This window comes from Bemisia tabaci, chromosome 3 (assembly GCF_918797505.1).
Source record: "Bemisia tabaci chromosome 3, PGI_BMITA_v3".
Taxonomy (NCBI): Eukaryota; Metazoa; Arthropoda; class Insecta; order Hemiptera; family Aleyrodidae; genus Bemisia; species Bemisia tabaci.
In genome coordinates this window covers 9,165,441-9,187,905 of record NC_092795.1, presented here as the reverse complement: position 1 = coordinate 9,187,905, position 22,465 = coordinate 9,165,441, and the positions used below count along the sequence as shown (strand labels likewise).

At 41.1% G+C, this 22,465-nt stretch overlaps 1 protein-coding gene across 3 annotated transcripts in view; it reads right to left on the bottom strand.

The window, feature by feature from the left end:
• The window catches only part of LOC109031006 (uncharacterized), a 357,064-nt gene that overhangs the window by 46,308 nt on the left and 288,291 nt on the right, over nucleotides 1-22,465 (bottom strand). For all 3 annotated transcript variants that reach the window (XM_072297718.1, XM_072297716.1, XM_072297717.1), the window contains 2 exons: nucleotides 11,767-12,148; nucleotides 10,885-11,024 (listed from right to left, as the gene is read on the bottom strand). In XM_072297718.1, the coding sequence (XP_072153819.1) occupies nucleotides 10,885-11,024; nucleotides 11,767-12,148 (522 nt within the window). The remainder of the gene's footprint in view (nucleotides 1-10,884; nucleotides 11,025-11,766; nucleotides 12,149-22,465) is intronic.

The following is a 22,465-nucleotide window of genomic DNA, read 5'->3' as shown; positions in this document are numbered from 1 at the left end:
AAAAAAAGTTAAATTTAATGCAAATTTTTAGCAATTTTTTAATTTTTTAGGGGACAAAATTTTCAATTTTGTCGTGTTTCGGCACCGCGCAATGACTCCACTAAAACAAAAACCAGTTTTTTAGATTCTACACTCAATTTCCTGTAAGATGCAAAAAACCGCATCTTGGGGAAACGTTTAGATCGCGAGCTATGGCTCGTCAAAGTTGGCCCCGCGCTGAGCGCGCGCCCCCTGCGCTGTTCGCATATCCTCTACGCGTCTGCCACCGATCCTGTTGCCCCTCCTCCCCCTTCCTAAATGCAAATTAACATTCTACTACCCAGCTTTCGTATATATCTGCGTTATAGGTACGTGAAAATCTCAGCAAGTTCGTGATTTCCAGTGGAATTGATGCTTTATTTCGCTCCCCCCCCCCCCCCCCCCAACCCGGCCACTGGCACTGAAGTGTGCCCCTGCCTACAAGTTGTAATAGTTTTTTCTTGTGTCTAACTGGAGGTATTTGTTTTCTAGATTACAGGCTAAGATGAACAGAATAGCGCAAAAAACAATAGCGAGACTGAGAGAATGCGTTCCTTCAATTGCGATTTTGGTATTCAAGACTAGCTTTTTATTTAATTTCTTTAAGAATACTATCCGGGATTTTCTTTTGAAATCTCCAATCGAAGGCTAGGGTTATTTTGTGTTTTACACCCCATACTAAATAAACTGTTGAAATCGTTCTCTATGTTTATGAAACATTTGAAAATGATCCATCATTTCAGTCAGAAATGGACCGCGTTTAACAGAAAGGAACTAAGCCACATCAGCTACATATACAGGCTAAGATGAACAGAATAGGTATAAAAATAGTAATTTATTGAGTGAATTGAAAGCAGTTACACAAGGATACACACAGGTTACACAAGGAGGTTGGGAGGTGGGATAAAAATTACCTCAATTCGATCTCGTAGTCACAGGGTGCTACATCAGCAAAAACATGTAACAAGAAAATTTTTATTTCTTTTTCGCACAATATTTGGAGCACAGTGGCCGGGTTGGGGGGGGGGGGGGAGGAGCGAAATAAAGCATCAATTCCACTGGAAATCACGAACTTGCTGAGATTTTCACGTACCTATAACGCAGATATATACGAAAGCTGGGTAGTAGAATGTTAATTTGCATTTAGGAAGGGGGAGGAGGGGCAACAGGATCGGTGGCAGACGCGTAGAGGATATGCGAACAGCGCAGGGGGCGCGCGCTCAGCGCGGGGCCAACTTTGACGAGCCATAGCTCGCGATCTAAACGTTTCCCCAAGATGCGGTTTTTTGCATCTTACAGGAAATTGAGTGTAGAATCTAAAAAACTGGTTTTTGTTTTAGTGGAGTCATTGCGCGGTGCCGAAACACGACAAAATTGAAAATTTTGTCCCCTAAAAAATTAAAAAATTGCTAAAAATTTGCATTAAATTTAACTTTTTTTCAATTTTCCTGGTATCAGCAGATAGATCTTTTTGAGATCTTTCATTTAAAAAAAAGTTCAACTCAATCAGATTTTTCGTTCAAAAGTTATAGGCAGTTGAAGGTTTTGTCTTTGACCCCCCGCCCCCCCTCTCTGGGGGGGCCTAAGTCAAAATGACCGCCATATTTGAACGTCTCGCATGCTACTGTATCACTTCTGAAAAGATGGATCATATTTGATAGGGGGCCAAATCTAATGGGGGATGGAACAACCTCTTTAAGTAATTGAAGTTACGTAGTTATATGAACGGAGTCGTTAAGTGGACGGTCTGGACCGGAATCAACCTAACTATGATAAATGTTGTTTCCTGGACGAAGAAACTTACCTCCATTTCAAGATCGCAAACTTAACTAGAACAATCCGATTTTTTATGAGAAAGTACCTGTGCAATTTTTTTCAAAATTTTGCCGATTTTTGCATGAGATCAGATGAAGTCGGTGAAGTTTTTTTTAGGTATGCCCAAGATTCCACACTTGAATTTGTATTTTGCGAAGGGAAATTTGGCAACTTTGAAATGCAGTTACGTTCTTTCTTGGGAGAAACGACCAAAACAGTCGTCTAATGTTTTCTACCGCGATTTTTTTAATCTTTTTTTAACAAGTGACAGAAAACTAAGTAACACTAAAACTTGAAATTCTGTGCGAGTGTTCCCAAAATCTAAAAGAGTTTTACAGGAGGTTAGGTCCCTATCCTTTAACACGAGAAAGATGAAAATGGCGTGACATTCTCCTCAACCCCCCTCCCCTAGAGCGTTCCTTAATTATTTATGAACAGTCCCAACACCGTGCATTATACGGCACGTTCGGCAGGTACGAATATTTCAGCGAGTAATTACCTCGCAGTAGAATCGTCCACAAAGGAAACCTCAACGACAGAAAGACGAGAAAATATCAATAATTTATCAACACGGACGACTGAAATTCCGACGACTCCCAGCATTCCGGAAGGGCATTCGGGGCGCGCGGCTGAAAAAATAAATTCACCGCAGCTGAAAAGGAGTGAAGCCGCGCCCCCGAATGCGGAAGTCGCTTGAGAAGCAATAGCTAAATCCCTTTATTCCGAGAAAATAAACCTCCCCCTCCCCCCGCGCGCGCGCGGGCTGACCCCGAGCCGGTTTTGCACCGCGCCCGGACCAAAACAATTTCAGCGACCATCGTTTTCCCATCCGCCCAAGTGGTTTTACATGATGAAAGAGGACGAAATGAAATTCGGGGGAAGGGCGCAGGGGCGGGGGCGCAGGGGCGGGGGCGCGGGTCCGTTCTCTCGCGGCGGGACCTTTGGTTCGGCCTGATAAGGATGGCCGGGTGGCGCGGCTCATGGCTAACAGCCGGAAAATAAGGCTCTCTCCCGGAGTCCCTCAAAGGGACGCATTTTTCCGAGTTGGAGGCGGGGAGGAGGTGGGGGGGGGGGGGGCGTACAGTGGTGAACCGGAAAGCTGAGATGCAGCTTCTCGGCTCATCATGAAAGAGGCTAAAAAGTGTTCAATATTTGAAAGGCTATAGTGGCAACATACAATGCGTGGTATAACTTTCTTCGGTAGAGTGTCGATCAGCACACTGGAAAAAAAACACGTTGGATCTAGTGTCCAGACTCTCGAAAACATTGACAAGAAAAAATACTCTTGATTCAATCAGATTTAAGCTTAAATCAAAAGGAAATCCGCTCAAATTAAGAGGCTTGGTTCTTGATTTAAGCTTAAATCTGATTGAATCAAGAGTATTTTTTCTTGTCGATGTTTTTAAGAGCCTGGACTCTATATCCAATGCGTTCTTTTTTTTCTTCCAGTGCATGGTTTTTGCATAAAGTATAAAAGGAAATTTTAGGGTCTATCTTTTCAACTTCAAGAGAACTTCTTTTTAAACGCATGGAAAAAATCGCCCAAAAGCGTTGTAATTTTACGGCGTAAATTTCTACATATGTAAGAATGTCTCCCGAATATGATGTCCGCCATGTCTTTTCTCCATTTAAACAAATGGAAATATATCGATCCTTGGAGGGGCCAGATGCTCCGACAAGAATCGATTATTTAGCATAGCATTAAATGGAGGAAATCCGGTGTTGCCAAATTGCAGGATCCGCCTCAGTCTTTTTGATCTGGTTGGAGTACCTTTAGTGGCTTCGGTCCCAATCATCGCTGATAATCGAGACCGCTGTACTCTAAAGTCGTCCCACTGTGCGCGGAAAGGGGTGGGGCGTCCGTTTTGATATTCAAGCTGGTTGGGACGCTGCAGAGAAGAGACGAAGAGCCCCCTCCACTCGTCGCTGATTAAAATAACTAAGCCTTTGTGTCGCTGCCTCCGCTCTTGCTTTTTTAAGCGTCGGCGAGGTGCGCGGGGAGCATATTGATTTTCGACGTTTTTCGCGACCGCGGAAAATCGCGGCCGGGGGGGGGGGGGGGGGGGGTTAGAGTGGGGAGCGGAAAGGGGGGTCGCAGTGGGCGACGGACGAGAAAAGCGAGGGAACGCAAACGCTCCCGACGACTTGACGCGACTGGTGCTGCTGCTGCTGCTCGAGAAAATAAAATGCTGTAACGTTCTGTGGACCCCTTTTAAGTGCAGGACTTGCTGGTTTCCTCTTGTTTAAAAGATGGCCCTGTAATTTTCCATGGGATGAATAAGAATTGCTTATAATGGGACCAACACTGGAAAAAAAACACATTGGATCTAGAGTCCAGACTCTTGAAAACATTGACAAGAAAAAATACTCTTGATTCAATCAGATTTAAGCTTAAATCAAGAGAAAATCCGCTCAAATTAAGAGGCTTGGTTCTTGATTGAAGCAAATATCCGATTAAATCAAGAGTATTTTTTACTGTCGATGTTTTTACGCGTCTGGACTCTAAATCCAGTGTGTTTTTTTTCAGTGAACAATGTTCTGAAAATTACTGTAGAATTTAAAAATTTCTTAAAAGTCCTTTGGGTGCGGGGAAATCATCACTGGAAAAAAAAGAATTTTGAATTTGCCGCCAAGAAGTATTTTTTTTTAAATCAAGAATTTTGCTGTTTAATATGAACTAATTTTTTGCTCAACCCAAGCATTATTTATTTTGTATTAAGAAAAATGCAGCTTAAATCAAGATTTAAGAAAATCTTGGCGGCAAATTCAAGAATCAGCATGCTTATGCAGATTACATTTTTTTTTCCAGTGATTCGTCGGTTCCAGCACGGAAAAACGTAACTCCATTACAATATTGCCAAATTTTCCCGGGCAAATCGCAGGGCAACCAGGAAAATTTTGAGGAATTTCGAATTGGAAATTTCACCAATTTTTCCTCTGATCTTCTTATAATATCAGATTTTCAACAAAAATGGCGCTAGTACATTCTTGTAAAAATTGAATTGCTTGGGTCAATTTGCAAACTTGGGATAAAATTACGTTTCTTCGTCCGGAAAACGACGATTTGACCCTTTCAGGATGCAATGCTGTTTTTGTGCGCTTGAAAGTGCGGCTACAATATATCAGGGCTCGATTTTCCATCATTTTGAAGAAGAAAAAAATGGTGCAGTATTATAAAAATCAGATTTTGTGGAGGAATTTCTGCAATAGCTGAAGACCTCGGGGAAGATTTTCGGTGTGAAATTGCATCACTTTACTGTGCGCACCCGGATAGATTAGGGGCGGAAAACTCATTCGGCGTTGCAAAACCGTTCTTGGCTCCCTACTCTACACCCCCGATTTCATACTTCACCTGCGCTGCGAGGAATATGAAAACATGATTTCAGATCAAAATCCGTAACTGTACATACAGCCATTTACTATCTCCACCCTATCAGCATCTGAGTTTTTAGATTTTTGTGTATAAATACATATCCTCGTGTTTTCGATGCCACTCAAATCTAGGAAATCTAGCGAAGACGCCAATTTTTCTTTCTCTAATTTTTCGGGCAGAGAGATGACATTTCCCGACAAAGTGGCATCGCCGCACGGCGAACTTTGGTTGGGAGCGATTTTATTCAGCTCGCACATCGAATTTATATAAATCAATTTGGCGATATTCCCAGCTGCCGGAGGGGCGTTGCTAGCGAAAATTGCTTTCATTAAACTGTCTCCTCTCCGTCTACATCGATCCTCACCGAGCTGGTGGACACCGACGACCTCTCCGTTCCGGTAACGTCATTCGTCGATATTGTTTACTCTTCTCTCATTCGTACACTGGAAAAAAAGCACATTGGATCTAGAGTCCAAACTCTTAAAAACATCGACAAGAAAAAATACTCTTGATTCAATCAGATTTAAACTTAAATCAAGAACCAAGCCTCTTCATTTGAGCGGATTTCCTTTTGATTTAAGCTTGAATCTGATTGAATCAAGAGTCCTTTTTCTTGTCACTGTTTTCAAGAGTTTGGACTCTAGATCCAATGTGCTTTTTTTCCAGTGTACGTCGTATCGGTTAGAGGAAAGAATCGATATCAGTAACTTAAAATTTCGTTCTGTTGGTTTGACATAGATCAAACACGACTTGAGCACTGAGAAAACATTACCAGTTAATAATTCCCGGATGAAAATTCTCGCTAAGTCAACCGGAAGTCTCTTGAAAGTGACAGGACGTCTCTTTAAAATTACAAGAATACCGTTTGAAACAAGGAGATCACCTGTTTACTCCAGTGGCGCGGCGTGCTTTGCGATTTATCGATTGATCTGCGATTTAAACCTATCGAAAAGGATCGATAGACAAGGTGTTCGCGACGAATACCTCAGTGATCGATTCTTTACCCTGGCTTCAAATGGGGAGATATCGATTATCGATCATTCACACCTCGCCATTGGTTTATTCAACGATAAGTCTCGTTGATTTGTATTTCTTTTGATTAATAGAAAATTATTCTCCGTGAAAATGCGGGAATTTTCGATATACATTCAAGCGTGACAACCACACGAAAAATGGTACTGATTCCTTACAAATCAAAATTGGTGTTACATGTTGAATAGTGATGGACGTCTAAGGGGACGGTGGGGGACTCATTCGGAACTTTTCAAGTCTAGAGTATAATCGACTATCCTCTTTTTGAAACCCGTATGGATGTAAAAAGTGACCTGTAAGTCCAGCTCTAAATAGGGTCACATGACCCCGTTTAAAATTTCCTGAAATCATCTGAATATGAGATCAAAATTATCCGTAATTACTTGGACAATATAAGCGGCGAGTCGGGTTCTTTTAAAAAAAAAATCCACCTAATTCGCTGCCATTAGTCATAAGAGAGGGAGGGGGGTCAGTCTCGTCTAATTTCATTCAAAATTATACATTCTCGTAATCATTATCATAAAAATTTGGGGGTTTTTGGTGCTATTTGGCAGCCCTGGTAAGGAGGGGGTCGGGATGGTCAAACTCTCAATGACTCACTTGACTAGTTCATACCGGTGCTCATGTCCGTCCAAAGCGGCCCAGGCGTCTACAACACAACTACAACCCGAAGCCTAATCACCTTTTCATAATGATACTGATACAACTAATGACTACAAGGCCCCCTCAATTTTATTAACCAACCTTCCGAAGTCTTCAGCCAAACTCGACGATGCCGATTTTTGAGGCCGACTGAAATTCGAATCTACACCTGGATTTTGTATCCAAATCTACAACTACCTCAGAGCAAATATAGCTTTTTGAGCTGCTAAAGTAATCTTTAACGCGTCCTTTTTCCACAAATTTAAGAATGACATTTTGCGACTGACTTTGCACAGAATGCCTCCAGAGAAGCAAGTCAAGGAATTGAGAGCGCCTTCAATGTACTGTGTATGCATCCCGGCCAACCTTGGAGTAGGAATAGTTGTATTCAGGCGCTGACACTATATCCATCGCTTATCGCGTTTGTTTCTTCTGGCAGATAATTTTTTTTACTAGTGCCAATGAAAATAACGACCCTGAATCCCGGCCTCAGAAAATCTAGTGTTGTTCCAGGAATCTAGATGTTTAATAAAATGTCAATCAGTTTCATTAATAGCTAATTCATTCCGGTGATTTGAATTGCGCACTCATCCCAATTAATAAAGTGCAGCACTCCTCGGTGCGGGTGTTCCATTTTTTTGGATGTCTTGGCAACCTAGATTAATTCAAAGCTCAGGGTAATTCTTGTCGGCCGTGCTTTAATATTTTGTCTCGGGACGCGGATTCCGTGATAATTAGATTCCTCGAACTAAAAACGACTCGGCTCGTGCGATGTAACTTGAAACGACCTCTCGAACGACTGTATGATCGATTCTACGCACCTCAAAACTTGTTAAAAATCGAACTTACATCGATTGCGCTGTGTGAAGTCCAAAAGAAATCGAATTAAAAATTATGAAACGAAATGCACCCTTCGGCGTGAATTCGTTCAGACATTTAGAACGCAAGAAATCTTGTCGGTACATCGACGCGACCCAGTTTTTTCTTTTAAAAAAAGAAAATAGAATAAAAAATAGACCAATTTTTTTTTAAAAAAAGCGACAACCGAGGGCTCATAATTATGGCGTCATTTTGTGTAAAACCTTCTCCAAATCGTAAATTTACAGCTGATAATTTCCTCGGCTCTTAAAAATCTGAGCTCGGCGCCTCGCTGATCCGGCCGCTCAAGGGTCGAAGGAAATCTCGAGGCGAATATTCGCAGTCAGGTGGACTGATCCGAAGGGACGCGGGACAGGCACGGGGCAGACAGGGACAAGGCACGGGGTCAAGACAAAGGGATGAAAACAAACACAGGCCGCGGGCCACGCACAGGGCAGCCCTCGGACTGCCCGCGTGTCTTCATCCCCTCCATGATTCTGTTCGCGGCTTCGCACGTGAGTGACGGATTCCGAGACCCGGAAGGGTTGCAACCCTCTGGATGTAGCCGGTGGTCCTCAATCCCTCAGGTACGCTCAGGCTCAAGTGGCTAGCATTGATGGGATCCGCGGTCACGCGTCTAAATTTGAGTCGATTATACGGAGGCCACTTCTTTAAAGAATATGAGGGGCTAAAAATAAGCTTAGTTATTCTTTCACCGCTGAATTTTACAACGACTGTTAAAACAACTTTTAAGAAACTCTTAAATTTCAAGAAGAAAACTCTATAGAAGAACTGTTAAGAATATTCGTTTTAGGATTCTTATTTTTGGGTTTTTTTTTAAAGTATTTACAAGCGGTAAAATTTAAAGATAAAAATGTTTAAAACTCTGAAAATATCAACTGTAGTTTTTCAAAACTTTGATGTTTGAATTTTTTTTAAAAAACTACGGTGATACGGTTTTAAAAGTTGCCTAAAAGTTGTTTTAAAGATGCTTTAAGAGTTTTTTTTAAACACTTTTCCCTTAAAATTTCCTTAAATTTTACCTCTCGTCAATTTTACTTAAATATTAGCCTAAAAGTGTTTCCCAATACGAAATTTTAAGAGATTTTTAAAAATGTGTTTCAAAGGTCATTCAGAACGAATTTGTTACTTAAGAGCAAAATGAACTTCATAAGCTGCTAAAATAATTCCGAGGCGCGACTCTTTTCCCACTCCTTCAAGCCGATTTTTGCAGTTCAAGTTGAGATGAGAAGGAGCAAAAAAACAATTTGTATACCATTAACTCTTCACTGACGTCTTGGGTGCTAAATTCTGTATCAAAGGAATTATAACGGATTAAAAACGGAAACATTTTTAGAATAACCACTCGAAGACGGAACAATCAAAGTAGAGATGCCACATTGCCATATGGACGTTCCCGCCTATGTAAATCATCGTATGTAAATCGGTCAACATTTTTCCTCCCCCCCTTCCAACATCACCACAGTTTCTCGGTCGATTAAAATGCATCTCTTAAACTCTAACGTGCTTGTTATTCACACTAAACGTCAATATCGATTTAGGACTCACCTCCGAATGCCCCGTCTCCGATTTTCCGACAAAGAGCGACTCTTGTCACTCAGGAATTGCAATTTGATATTTTACTGTCCCCGCTCTTGAAATCGTATTCAAATACGAGGGATGTGCCTCATTTGCATGTTTCAAAACAGTTCTCTCTCATTTGAGGAGGATCTAATGGATCGTACTCGATGCATCGAACAGGTGAGATTCTATCGATATCGATTGGTTCGATATGTAAACATGGCCTCAAAAGTCAATTGAGTGATCTGAGGGAACGGGTTTCTCAGATTTTTTATTCTAATGGTAAAATGACAATGAAAAGTGAAATTGTTCGGAATTATCTCATTTTCAGCTTTCCTTACTTAAATCATAAAATTTTTGTGTGAGGTTATGTTCTATTGTTTGAACCAAACGATACATCGAACCACTATCGAATACGATCTATATGAAACTTGATCAAAAACACCTACACCTACAGCAAGGAAGTTGCGCTCTGAGAGTACACTCAGATTTTTGGTTTTGCACCATGAACATTTTAAATCTTACAAAGTATGCGTATATAAGACGAATAATCTAATCCTCACTTCATTAATATTTCGCTAATATTTTGTTTTTTCATCGCGTTAAACTTCCAATTTACTTTTGGTTTGCGTCACTCTAAGAGATTCTTTTGTTTTTTGCGAAATTCGAGTGGCTTAACTCTCAAGGTGAGCAATTTTTCGCACTAAAATTTTTTGAGCGTCTCGCGTTCGTCCACTTAGCAAATCAGCAAATCCGGTTAATACCCCCACTAAACTGCTGAAGAAAAACGCCGTATGAGTATTCAGATGTTGCCAAATCTCTCCCCCCCCCCGATAAAATATTCATATTCGAAGCAATATATGCACATCTCCTCATGTAATTTGTAGATCTTTTAGATAAGAGTGCTAGCAGAATCATATGAAAAATTTGACAGTTTTTTTCCTCAAAATTTCACCTGTGAATTCGGTTTTTATGGACAAAATGCGGCAACGTCTGAAGGATCATACGACGTTCTTCCTTAGCACGGCACTAAAGTGTTGAATGTTGATGTTGTTCGGCAACGACCTGTCTACTTTTTCAGGTCCGGCATCTTATTTATTTAATATCATTTTTTTATAAATATAAAAACCGCTATACTGTTTTAAGTCGATCTGCTATTAGGAGCGTGGATGTTAATTGGGTCGGGTCTCGACTAATTAGGGCCAAAAAATCGGGGTATTTGAGGCTGCATCTTCGGCTTTTTTGAATAGCTAATTCCACGGGGGAATTAATGATCATCGCTTGTCAAAGCTGCCGATGCAACAAAGATCTCGCACCTAACCTATTGCGGCTTTTGTTGATCAAATTTGATGGTTTCCGTTGAGTGGTTTCCGATGGTACATGATTGCAGTTAGTTCTTCAACGCAATGACAGGAATTTGACTTTATCGACTTGACGGTTTTGAGACTGACAAAGAAAAAAAGTTCGGCCACACGAAGGGAACCGAAGTTCATAGCCAAAGGACTAGAACTTTGAGTGAGTTAGGCAGAGTATTAAAGACGAAGTGAAATTTTAAAAAATCTTACCTGGCGAAAGTCTTTTATGCACCGCTGCTTTTTCTTCTTCTAACCTAGTTTGTAGTTGCCTATCCTCTTCCATTCGTACATGGAGAGGCGTATACCTATCCTCCTCTCGTGACCTTGACCTCTCCAATTCAGGCGAGCACCTGTAAAAAAGTGGCATAATTTTAAAATAAAATCGAGGCGAAATCTACCGAAATGTTAAAATGGTTAATTTTTTGCGGTGTCTTTCAATTTTTCAAACAGAAATGTAAAATCAAAGAAATCAAGGCTCTCTATGGCTCTATACCTAAAATTTTAAATGGAAAAATATGCTCAACGTCAATTCTTAAAAGCTTTCGTGACTTTTCCTCTCAGTGCGAAGAGAACTCTGTAAAAACTTCATGGCATGATATTTATTTGATCCATTTCGAAAAAATAAAATAGGAGCGGGAACTTTACACACTGCAAACGAAATACGTGGTATAGTGGTTTCACCGTCGATATGTTGTTTTCAAAGACAGTGAATATATATTTCTTTCCGTAGGACGAGGTGTAACTACTATAAAAGCCAATGGCGAGGCGTGAATGATCGAATATCGATATCTCCCCATTTGAAGCTATAGTAAAAAATAGAGTATTAAGGTGTTCCCTGTTAAAAGATCCTTCTCCATGGGTTTAAATGGCAGCTCAATCGATGTATCGCAAAGCACGCCATGCCACCGACAAACATTGGCAGATCCAGAAAATTGGATTGGTGTACTCCTCCATTTAAACCTAAAAATATATCGATTCTTGGAGAGGTCAAAAATTATTTAGTCGATTATTTAGCATAGGTTTAAATGGAGGGAATCCAGTGTCACCAAAATGCTGGATCCACCTCTACTGATAAAAGCGTGGACTACGCACCTGTCCTTATCGTGGAGCCTGGCGTGAAGCCTGAGCTGCTCGGCGGTGATGAGCCTGGAGTGGAGGTCCTCGGGGTTGATGCGGAGGTGGGGGTGGGGGTGGAAGCGGGGGTCGTCGTCGCGGTCGTCGCGGCGCTTGAGGCCCCTGGCGTGGTGGTGGGGGTGGCGCGGGTGTCGGTGGGGGTGCGGGTGCGGCAGGGGGTGCCTGCCCAGGGGGAGGGGCGAGGGGGAGTCCGGCGATAGGGGCGACAGCCGCGGCTTGACCAGGTCGTCGTCCAGACGCCCGATCTTCCGATCCCGGTCGCATCGCTCCAGCCGGTCCTCCTCGCGTTGCGGCGAGCGCCACGGCAGATCCGCCGGGTCGTCCAGCCATACTTTCCCGCCTGAAACAAAACAAACACAACCAATTAAATATGCATTTTTAAAATAGTTAATACTTCCTCACTGCGGAAAAATGTCGTCGCGTTCGAAAAAATGAGGGGGTAATAGTCGTTCATAAACTACAACAGGGGCCGTTACATACATAACGCTCGGGGTCGTGGAGAACCTTACGAACGTTACGCTATTTCGTATCACGTGTTAAAGGACAGGGGCCTAAGTCACAAAAGTGTTAGAACGGGGGAAGAAGGTCAATAATGCCCTAAAAGGGTGTTACGTCCCTCAATAGCTGGGAAAATGGGGGTGGAGGGTGAGGAAGAGCAATGATCGACAAGCCTTGTGAAAGGAGAATAAGAGAGAAAGAGTGAACCTAACAAGAAGGAGGGATCCAAAATTTGGAACAATTGCTGATGTCATTTCATCTCTTTTACACAATATTTTTTCGAAAAAAGGGGGTAACTCTAATTTCCTAGAAATTTTCAAATTTAAAATTGGTCAAAATACGAACACAATAGGGGTAAAAACTTCAGACGATTTTTAAGAAGTGACTGAATTTGACATGCACTGTCGGTTGAGATTGATAACTTCAACTCAGGTCAGGTAAGCTGCCGATGCTGAATGCCTATGACTGAATAAAAAAATTTCGTCTCAGGTGAAAAATGTCTGATTATTTTACGTCGTAGTATTACTATCGTAAAGATATTCAGAGCTACGTTGTTATTTACCGAATGTTTTACTTTAATTTGTCTGTTTTCACGTGCAACCAGCGGTTCAACCCCCTGAAAATGGCAGTTTTATGCAATAATGTAAACCTGAATGACAAATACCGAGACCCCTAGACGGATTCCAAGAAGATTAAAGTATCGAAGGAGTAGCTCTGCAAAGTTGAATGGTTCTCGGATACGTGCGCGGTGAGTACGACGAGTCAATTATAAGTTAAAAATAGCCAACTATAAAACATAAAATCTATTTCTATAAAAAGTGAGTTTGTGAATAAGATTGTGGGTGGAAATCGATAGTGAAATTCCAAAAACACGTACTTCAAGCATGCTGTGTTTCAATATTTTCGTTTATTTTTTATTCGATATTCATAAGAAAAAAACATCGGGTGTTGCTTTTGTATCGATTGGGCACTGTGCGAGCTTGCTTCCCATGGCGTATGGTGTTCCTTCGGTGTTTCACAATCAAGTAGTTCAAGCCAGACCGTTTAAAGTTTAAGAATTTCAGATAAACGGTCGACAGATGTGAATGTGGGAAAAGTTACATTATTCCTTTGATGGACGAAGCTATATGCAAAGAAGACATAGGGAGTATGGAGAGATTCTCATACACTGGAAAAAAAAAAAAAAAAAAAAAAAAAAAAAAAAAAAAAAAAAAAAAAAAACACATTGGATCTAGAGTCCAGACTTTTAAAAACATCGACAAGAAAAAGTACTCTTGATTCAATCAGAATCTAGCTTAAATCAAGAACCAAGCCTCTTAATTTAAGCGGATTTCGTTTTGATTCAAGCAAAAATCTGATTGAATGAAGAGTATTTTTTCTTGTCAATGTTTTCAAGAGTCTGGACTCTAGATCCAATGTGTTCTTTTTTTCCAGTGTAAGTTTAAATAGATGGTTCCTGTAGACTAAAGGAGAAACTCATGGACTAACTATAGGGTTTGTCGTGGGTTGCCGTTACAGTTTGTCTATTACCTACCTCCTTTGTCCGATTGCAACCACCCGCTTCCACCATTAGAATCCCTCCCTATCCCTTTGCTCTTCTTTGTCAAACGCTTTGTCTACCAATTTCAACGATCAGCCCGCTGAGAGCTGGCACTCCCTCTTTTCTTGTTGCAAATTCGATACTTTTCAAAAACACTCTAACAATTCCTGTTCCGGCCGCGTCAAATACTCATCGTGCTTTTCGCCGAATCCGAAAACTAAAAATCGGCAACTCGGATTTTCAGTTCGAAAGCTCGCGAGCAAAAACTCGTGGGAACGGGGTCGCAATGATTCGCTTTCAGACGCTTACGTTTCCAGGCAGTGTTCCCAGATTAAACGAACGACGATTTTTTTCTTACAAATCTAACGCACGATTCATCAAATTTTTCGAAAATCTGGCAAACGCGTTTTCATGTAGATTCCGGCGGCTCATTTTTGCCCAGATATAAGTCAGCCATCCCCGTCCGGAATGCTGTTAGGCCGATTCGGATTCGAGACGTATTTTTAGTCGATGACAACCAACCGATTATCCCGCCGCACAAAGGACAGAAAGTGGCTGCTTCATGGCAAAATCTCTACCACTTAGGATCAAATATAATTCTGAAAATAACTCATTTGCGGATAATTTTACCTGCGAGGAAATTTCTGGGTTTGGTACGATAGAATATAAAATGCTTTGCTGCAATCTCTTGGATTTTTGAATGTTTGCTGGCGTGTTTTTATAATTTGGCCCGAAATATTTGGATTTTACCCCGAGAGCGACGTTGATTGGCGGCTCGTTTGTTATTCAAATTGCCGCGATGAACGGCGCGTATATCACTAAGCGACCCGCGGTTGATCCCACGGGGAAATGTTCCAATTTTTCGGGAATTTAATGCGTAAGACAGTAGTCCTTCCGTATTTGGCAGCCGGCGGGCTGTGGAATTTTAAAACTTGCCACCAGAGTCTCTAAGTGTCGAATGTGGAGGGTAAATTGCTACCAGATTTACATGCGATGACCAGACCGAAGTCCCACATCATTTCTCTTCCTTTGCGAGATTTAAACGTTCCTGCGATGAAGAATACTCTATGACGAACAGTAACTGTATATAGAGGCTTCTTTTGCCGTGATAACGAAGAGAGCCGTAATTCCTAAATTTTCAAAATCGAGTTTCCTTCAAAACTTGTCTAATCTCTTGTAGAGGAAATCGCTGAAAAAGCTAAAACACTAAAGTTCGTCCGATTTTCATAGAAACAAGACGTAAATTTGAGAAAGCCGCAAGTGTAACAAAAATGACGTAGTTTCAGACAGAACAGCCGAAAGTAGTATTATTCCATCGTGAAAAATCGAGAGATGACAGCAGAACAAAGCTCTCGAACTCTTACGTCTCTTTGATACCACTATTCGTGCGTAATGAGTGTGCTTGAGGTATCATCAAAATTGAAGGCGAAATGGCATCTGATCTTGACTGCAACTTCGTGCTACGCTAAGGGGTGATCTCTTCGTGTCAAATCGAAACAACTACCCCTAACATGGAGGCAGACTTTATCTCATAGTTTTTTTCCATTTTTACGACACTGTAGAACCGAGATATAAAATACCGCTGAGATGTGACAACTCAAAAAATTATATGCAGAGAGCCAAAACAGTGGTTACTTAAAAAAATAAATCCGAAAAAATAAAAAAATAAAAAAACTACTGCAACTGAAACATCAAATCCGCGTGAAACAGTCATCGGGTGGGTTCAGTGGCAACAGGGCAGAATAAAGTCGAGTTCACGCACGATTCACAAGGTGTCTGGTCACTCAGAAAGGGGAGTGTGTGGCCGACCAATGGTTAATCAATAGTGCCCCCCTTCCACCACCCTCCCGCTACTCATCTCGTAGCCCCCGGAAACGCCTCGCCCGAAAGCTCCAAGCCCGATTTCGGCGGCGCGGCGACTAGACAGACGGAATTGGAGAAATTGCCCCATTTACATCGGCTATTGGTCTACCACCCTTCTGCCGTGCTAAGGAAAAACGTCATGTGTGCAGTCAAATTTCGCCAAATTTCTTCTCAGAAAATATTTATTTTTAAAGAAAATTATACATATTTTTTTATTGAAATTTTCAGATACTTTAGATCAAATTTGGAGCGAATTCTCTAAAAAATTGAAAGAAAAATGTTCACAAAAATCGTCAATATTTGTGATTTGTCGAAGAGATTTTGGCAAATTCTAAAGGCTCACACAGCATTTTTCCTTAGCAAGGCAGGCGATGGGCATGGATTTAGAATTTTTGTGAGAAATGGCAAGGCAGAAAAGTGGTATTTGCATCATACCCTCTTGTCTGAAACGATTATCTCCGCATGACGCAAATGCAAAAGTATGAGAAGTCAAAGAGTTACTCTGTATCAGAAGTTCAGAGTCCTCTTGAAAGTCCGAAATTAAGAGGCGATCTTTCGTCTCCAGGAAAAGCGTCTCGGGAAAACAATAACAGTGGGGAAAACCAAAAAGGGAAAAAGGGTCTGGAACTTACAAATACCCATGCATACACACCCGCTTAGGACAAAATGAGATATCCAAGGGAACCCAGTGTCCTGGATTGATAAAAGAAAGGTCAAAGTTACTGGCCATTCAGAAAGTTTCGGTTTGTCCTTTCCCATTCCTCCGAAAACAAAATTAATGCGTAAAATTCGGAGGATTAACGAGGTTTGCTTTCATTCAATCGAGGTTTGTGGAGAAAAGTATAGCTGTCTTTTTTTTTGTTGGAATATACGTTTCAATTTTTCTAATAAATAAATCTTGGTGTAATATTTGACCAAAATAATTGCTTCTCAAAGCTCTAGCTCTTCAAGCTTTTTGCATCTGTGCTCGGCAAATTTGCTAGGAACGTTGGCCCTTGATGATTTTAGAAGATTTTCTAGCTTATTTTTTTCTCAAGAAGACAAGGGTGCCAAAAAAAAATAATAAAAAGCCCCAACACATATGAAAAAAATCACGATAACTTCAGTAAAAAACGATCAAAATTTATCCCGCGAAATTTTACGAGCTATACCAAAACTATGCACATCCCTGACATCGGTGTTATTTATACTTAACGTTTTATAATTGACGTTGATAGGAAAATAGAATTTTTCTGTGATCAACAGACAATTTTAAAAAAAAAATTGCTCCGAAAATTGATTAATTCGGTAGCGAATTGAGTTATGTTGGGAAATAGTTTCCGGTTAAATTTTCCAATAAAATTGTTGACGTAGGTAAGCAAGGAGTTAAAGTGTCATCTTAAATATAACAATGATCAATTCGTTTAAAGGTTGTGGCTTCCGTCGCAAAACGATACGCGAACCCACCATTACAAGATATATTCATCGAAATTAATAGTTTCTTGAGTGCACCGGTCTTCAAGAAGCGAAAACCGCAATTGAGAGCGCCGAGAGGAGACAAACTTGGGGGAAAAAAAAACATCTTTCTGATCCCCGCCTTCTCCCTCTGTCCTTAAGTCCATCCTCGTCTCTCGAAGGAGCTTTCCTCAAATCCCCGCTGCAGCATGATAAAAGTTCAAGTGATTAAAATAATGAAAAGGAGGGCCGGGGGGCAAAGGGCACCGTGGAGGGGGAGGAGGGGAAATAATGTTGACGACTCGAAGATATTTCTGAATGAGTGAACTTCTTTCAAGAATTTTTTTTCCATTTATTTGAGGGCTGCAGCTCGTCCCTCCCCGCGCGACTCTCCTCGAAGTTATTTCGTGAAAAGGCTTTGTGCGTCGAGATGGAGTGCTACGAAAAGGCTCGGTTTCCGAGATTATTTGAGCGATTATTATGACAATCCGCATTTTTTCCCAGGCGCGGGGGAAGCAAGGACTGCGGTCAGTCTATTGCATACCCCGGCATTAAATTTAATTCCGATTTTTCGGAATAGCAGACGAGTTCAAGTTAAGTGGAGATATTTTCGCCGTAGCCTTGGTTACCCATTTGTGTGCGTTTATTTTCGTAAAAACGTCGCTGATCGTCGCATCCCTCGCTTAAGCCATTGGATTACGTTTATCAAGGAGGAGCCACCTGTTTCTGAATCAACAGTGGATGTCTTCATTCAGGGGTGGGAAGAACTTGGAATTATGGCGGTTAAAAACTTTGGCGGCCGATTTGTTAAAGAAAATCAAGTTCCTTTTATCTCAGTTCCTCATTTTAAAATTTAATTTTAAGCCTGCTACAGAAACTACACGATCAAGATATTTTCGACAAAACAAAAAGGTATTTTTAAAAATTTTACGTGGAGCACTCCTCGACACACAAATTTTGCACGATTTTCAAATTTTAAGACGTTTTAAGTATGTACATACTTCCTGACTTAATAGCACCAAAGAATTTGGATAATTGAATAATTTGAATAATCAATATTCACTAACTTTGAGATACGGTAAATAAACTGATAAAGTAAAAAGCTCACCGAAAAATAGAATATTTGCGAGGTAGTTAACGCAACTCATGTTACGTTCCTTATCACCGTCCTTTGGAGTTCCGTCTGCTCTCGTCATTGGTGCTAAAAACTCCACCGTCGACCAAGATTATCCGATGAAATTAAAGCTCCACAGTTTTGTCTCTTAGAGAAACACCACTTTTTAGAACGAGACTTAATGAACGCTCAAACTTAAAAGCCATACAAAAAAACGGCTCTACTCCATTAAAAAATCGTCTTTTTTGTAAATTTTCAAAACATTTTTTACTCACACCGCTTCGTCAAATGCGATTAAATTAGTCTATAAAATGCACGAAACGATCTTTAGATGTCTTTGAAAATCTTTCTTCAAAATCCAGCAAAATACACTTTAAAATTGAAAATAATCTTCAATATTAAAAAACAGAGAGCAGATATTTTTCAATCCTTTAAGAATCTTTCTTGCACTTCCCAACGAGAGATGAGCGAGATGTAGTCTTAAAAAACACACACAACCATCTTCAGATATATTTGAGGAACCGACACTAAAATCTAACGAAATTCACCACAAAACGATACAAGATCAAGCAAATGTTTAGAATCAAGAGTCCGATATGCAAATCTTTCTCCACTGTATTAGAGTATAGTTCTTTCTCTAATTTTTCCGCCCCTTACTTATCTCACTTTGCGATGGAAAAAAGAGAGAAATTAGTCTTGAAAACGCACATGAGCCAAAATTCGAACCGAAATAAACGGCACAAAACGAGCTGGAAAGGCCACTACGAATAAACACGCGGAGAACACTCGTTAAAACCTCGCGTGGATGAGAACACGTCGAACCTTAGCCACGGACCCGGCGCAATGAGCGATGAAACCCAGGCGCGTCGCGTCCAATCGGATCCGGAAAGGTTGCATAATTGTATGAATACATAAGCGAGCAGAAGGGGTGGGATGTGTTTTTTAAGCGCCCGGCGCGGGGAGGCGTGCCGTTCATGCGCCGCGCACCGAAATTCAACCCCTTCGCGAGGGTAGGTGCCATCACATATGCATGCACACATCCCTTAATTTTACTAGCAACCCTTGAGCTGCGTGCTTCCTCAATGACATCACTCCGCGCACGCTCGGGCTCGGCCTGCAAGGTAAACACCCCCCCCCCCCCCCTACTAACCAACCCTTAGTGAATTTAAAAAAAAGAGAGGTGCATTCAGATCGGATTTTACCAACGGGTAACCAATCGAGGAAATAAGCCTCGGAGAAAAAAAAAGCTAGTGTTGACAATCGAGGAATAAAAAAGCTACGACCCCTTCTATTTTTTAATATCAAATAGCGAAAGGGATAAATCACGGACCCTCGGAGGCTCACCTGCGGGCCCCGGAAAGGGTTCGGATTTGTATTTTTTTTTATGCAAACAAAAGCCCGCGCCGGGGCCGGGACGACGGATTCGACGCGACGCATGCCCGCGCGATCAAAAGGGATCGTTAATCGAAGTTACGAAATGTAAAATCATCCCGGGTTATCGATTGGGTAATGAGTGCGGCCAATCGGGTTGCATACCGCGCGAGGGGCTGCATTCTGCAACGGTCGCGTCGTTCTCGTTGCGTCGCCCCTCGATGCAGGTGAGGCAACCGTTGCAGTCGGAGGGTTGCACTCTACGCGTAATTTATTCCGAGGTGGGGCAGGTAAGCGTAACCGTCGTTGGATTGATTCCGGATGCAAGTTCATTTGAATAACTAGAGCGGCTGCGCCGTTTCATTGGTCGCCGCGCGGGGAAAAAAACCATTGCTCGACCCGGTGTATAGCAAATCAGGTATGGTAAAAAGCTCCGGCGCGCCCGCGGCCGCCATTTTGTCCGCGTCGCCGATCGATTTGAATATTCGAAAGTTTGTTCGAATCCACGTCCGGCTCCTTACCCACGAGGCAGTGTTTGCGATAAGTTGCGATTTGATCGAAGAATGTAACGCGATTTTGTCGGTGTTCATCCGTTGCGATTTTATCGGATGAAAAACTTCGATAAATTGCGATTTAATCGCATTAAATTGCGACTTTATCGACGCCGATTTATCGCGGGATTATCAAACGAAAAATCCGTGATAAATTGAGCTAAAATTTTGATTTTATCGAACGCGATTTAATTGAGGTAAAATTGCGACAAGACTGATGATAATCGCTCAGATGTTAATTCTAGCGATTTTATCGTCAATAAATCATGAAAAAATCGCAACTTGATTTCAAAATATTGCGATTTTCAATTGAAAAATGCTACTTGTGTTGGAGTAGCTTTATTCATACGGGTAAACCGTCAGACATTAGAGCAATCATAGGTGACAACGGGAGATGGGTTATTGGAATTTCTAAGTAGGTACAGAAAGTAAAGATATATATAGAGTAATAAGAGAAACAAAGATGAAGATTTGTTTGCAGTTGAATTAAAGGTGTCAAGGATGAAAAAGTTCGGGCATTTTTTAGATTTTGACAAAAATGGGATCGAAGTTGTCGGAAGCTCAAACAATTGAGCTTCAGGAGACTGCAGTTATAATGCACAAAATGAGCTCCAATAAAACGATTTGAGAATTATACTAACTTGAAAAAATATCTTTAATTTTAGATTTCGTTTGACTCATTCCATTATCTTTCATTCGAATTTAATCAAATACTTTTATTCTACTTTTACAAAACATGGTAATTATTTTTGCGTGATTTTATATGTGACCTTAAAAATGGTGCCACAGTCAAGCTTTACAAAAAGCGGCATTCTAAATCTTAGTTCATTGGAGTTATGATGTAAAATAACGGCTGTGCTTTGTAAGTAGCTGTTGAATTATTTCAGTCATGATTCAAAGCAAAGAATAAGAGTCAATAAGAGAATTATTGATCCTTCTCTCCTTTTCATCATCATTACTTCTCAATTTTTAATTCTTTGGTCAGTTTGATGTGTCTTAAATCACATCCATTCGGCAGAATATTATCTCAACGACGTTAGGCAAGAAATATCCACTTTAAGATTACACGAAAGTCAGTACATAGTGGGTCAAAAAGCAGGGAGAAAAAAGTGTTCAAGAAATCAAAATTAGTTACGCGAACCAACAAAATTTATGCAAGAAAAATAATTACCACGCCTGGATGCACTTTTAATTATTAGATGTGCGCCTTTTTAATTATTCCAATTCTCGTTAGGAAGCGCGATGAATCAAGTTTTCCCTCTCTCTATAAGAGTATTACAATAACATTTTTTACAGTATTCAGGGTAATATCTTGCATGAATGATTAGATGAGATTTTTATAGTACTTTATATCAATTTAATTTCGTGAGCTCCGACTACAAATGCAAAAAACGGACGACACAAATGCAATGACGCGAGGGGAAAACCAGGCCATTTGCCTTAAGCTCAGAAATTCTCACAGAAAACGTGAGAAAATAAGGGATGAAACCTGGAGAAAAATAGCTTCGACAAGGGGTTTGAAAAATCAGTCAAACTTGTCCAAGGGTGAAGATTATGCAGAAATTGACAGACCGGGGAGGATTTTTAGATAGAGAGCAGCGACGTTGCAAAATTTCGATAATTTAAATAATATCAAAGCACGAGGAGTGAGTTTTAGAGACACAACACGGCAACGTCCGAGAGCGATCTTTCATTAGTTTCACAGAATGCGGCAAATACCCTGAGAGCCGCGGAAGAAGGGAAGCGAAAATTATACGAAATCCTTAAAAAATAGAAAACATTTATTACAGCCGATCGACTCCACAAAAAACGAGGCAAGATCTTGACGAAGGAACGGTAAAAAAAACACAGACGCTCACACGGGGTCAACCCCTCGCCGCTAACCTACATATTCCCTCGTTTCGTGAAAAAAAATCCTCGGAGGGGTGAGTCCGCGGAGCTACCCCTCCGCGACCCTGAAAAGATTGGAGAAACGCGTTTTTTTATCACAAAAAAGAGGATGCCGAAAAAACTCGTTTTACAAAACACACATGCGTTTTTTTCCTCGAGCAATGTACAAAAAACCGAATATGACCTACTTACAGCGATGAGCACTCCGTCGGAAAGGGGAAATAGCGGCTCAGCAACCCTTCGGAGGAGTTTTTACCGATTCCGCGTCTTTTTTACTCGTTTTTTCCTCGTTTAATTTGAGGACAACCCTCTGCGAAGCTGTTTGATTAGGGAATTCAGAAACAGCGGTTTTGAGGAATTTCTCACGGTGCGGCTCGGCTCAGAGGGTCGAAAAAG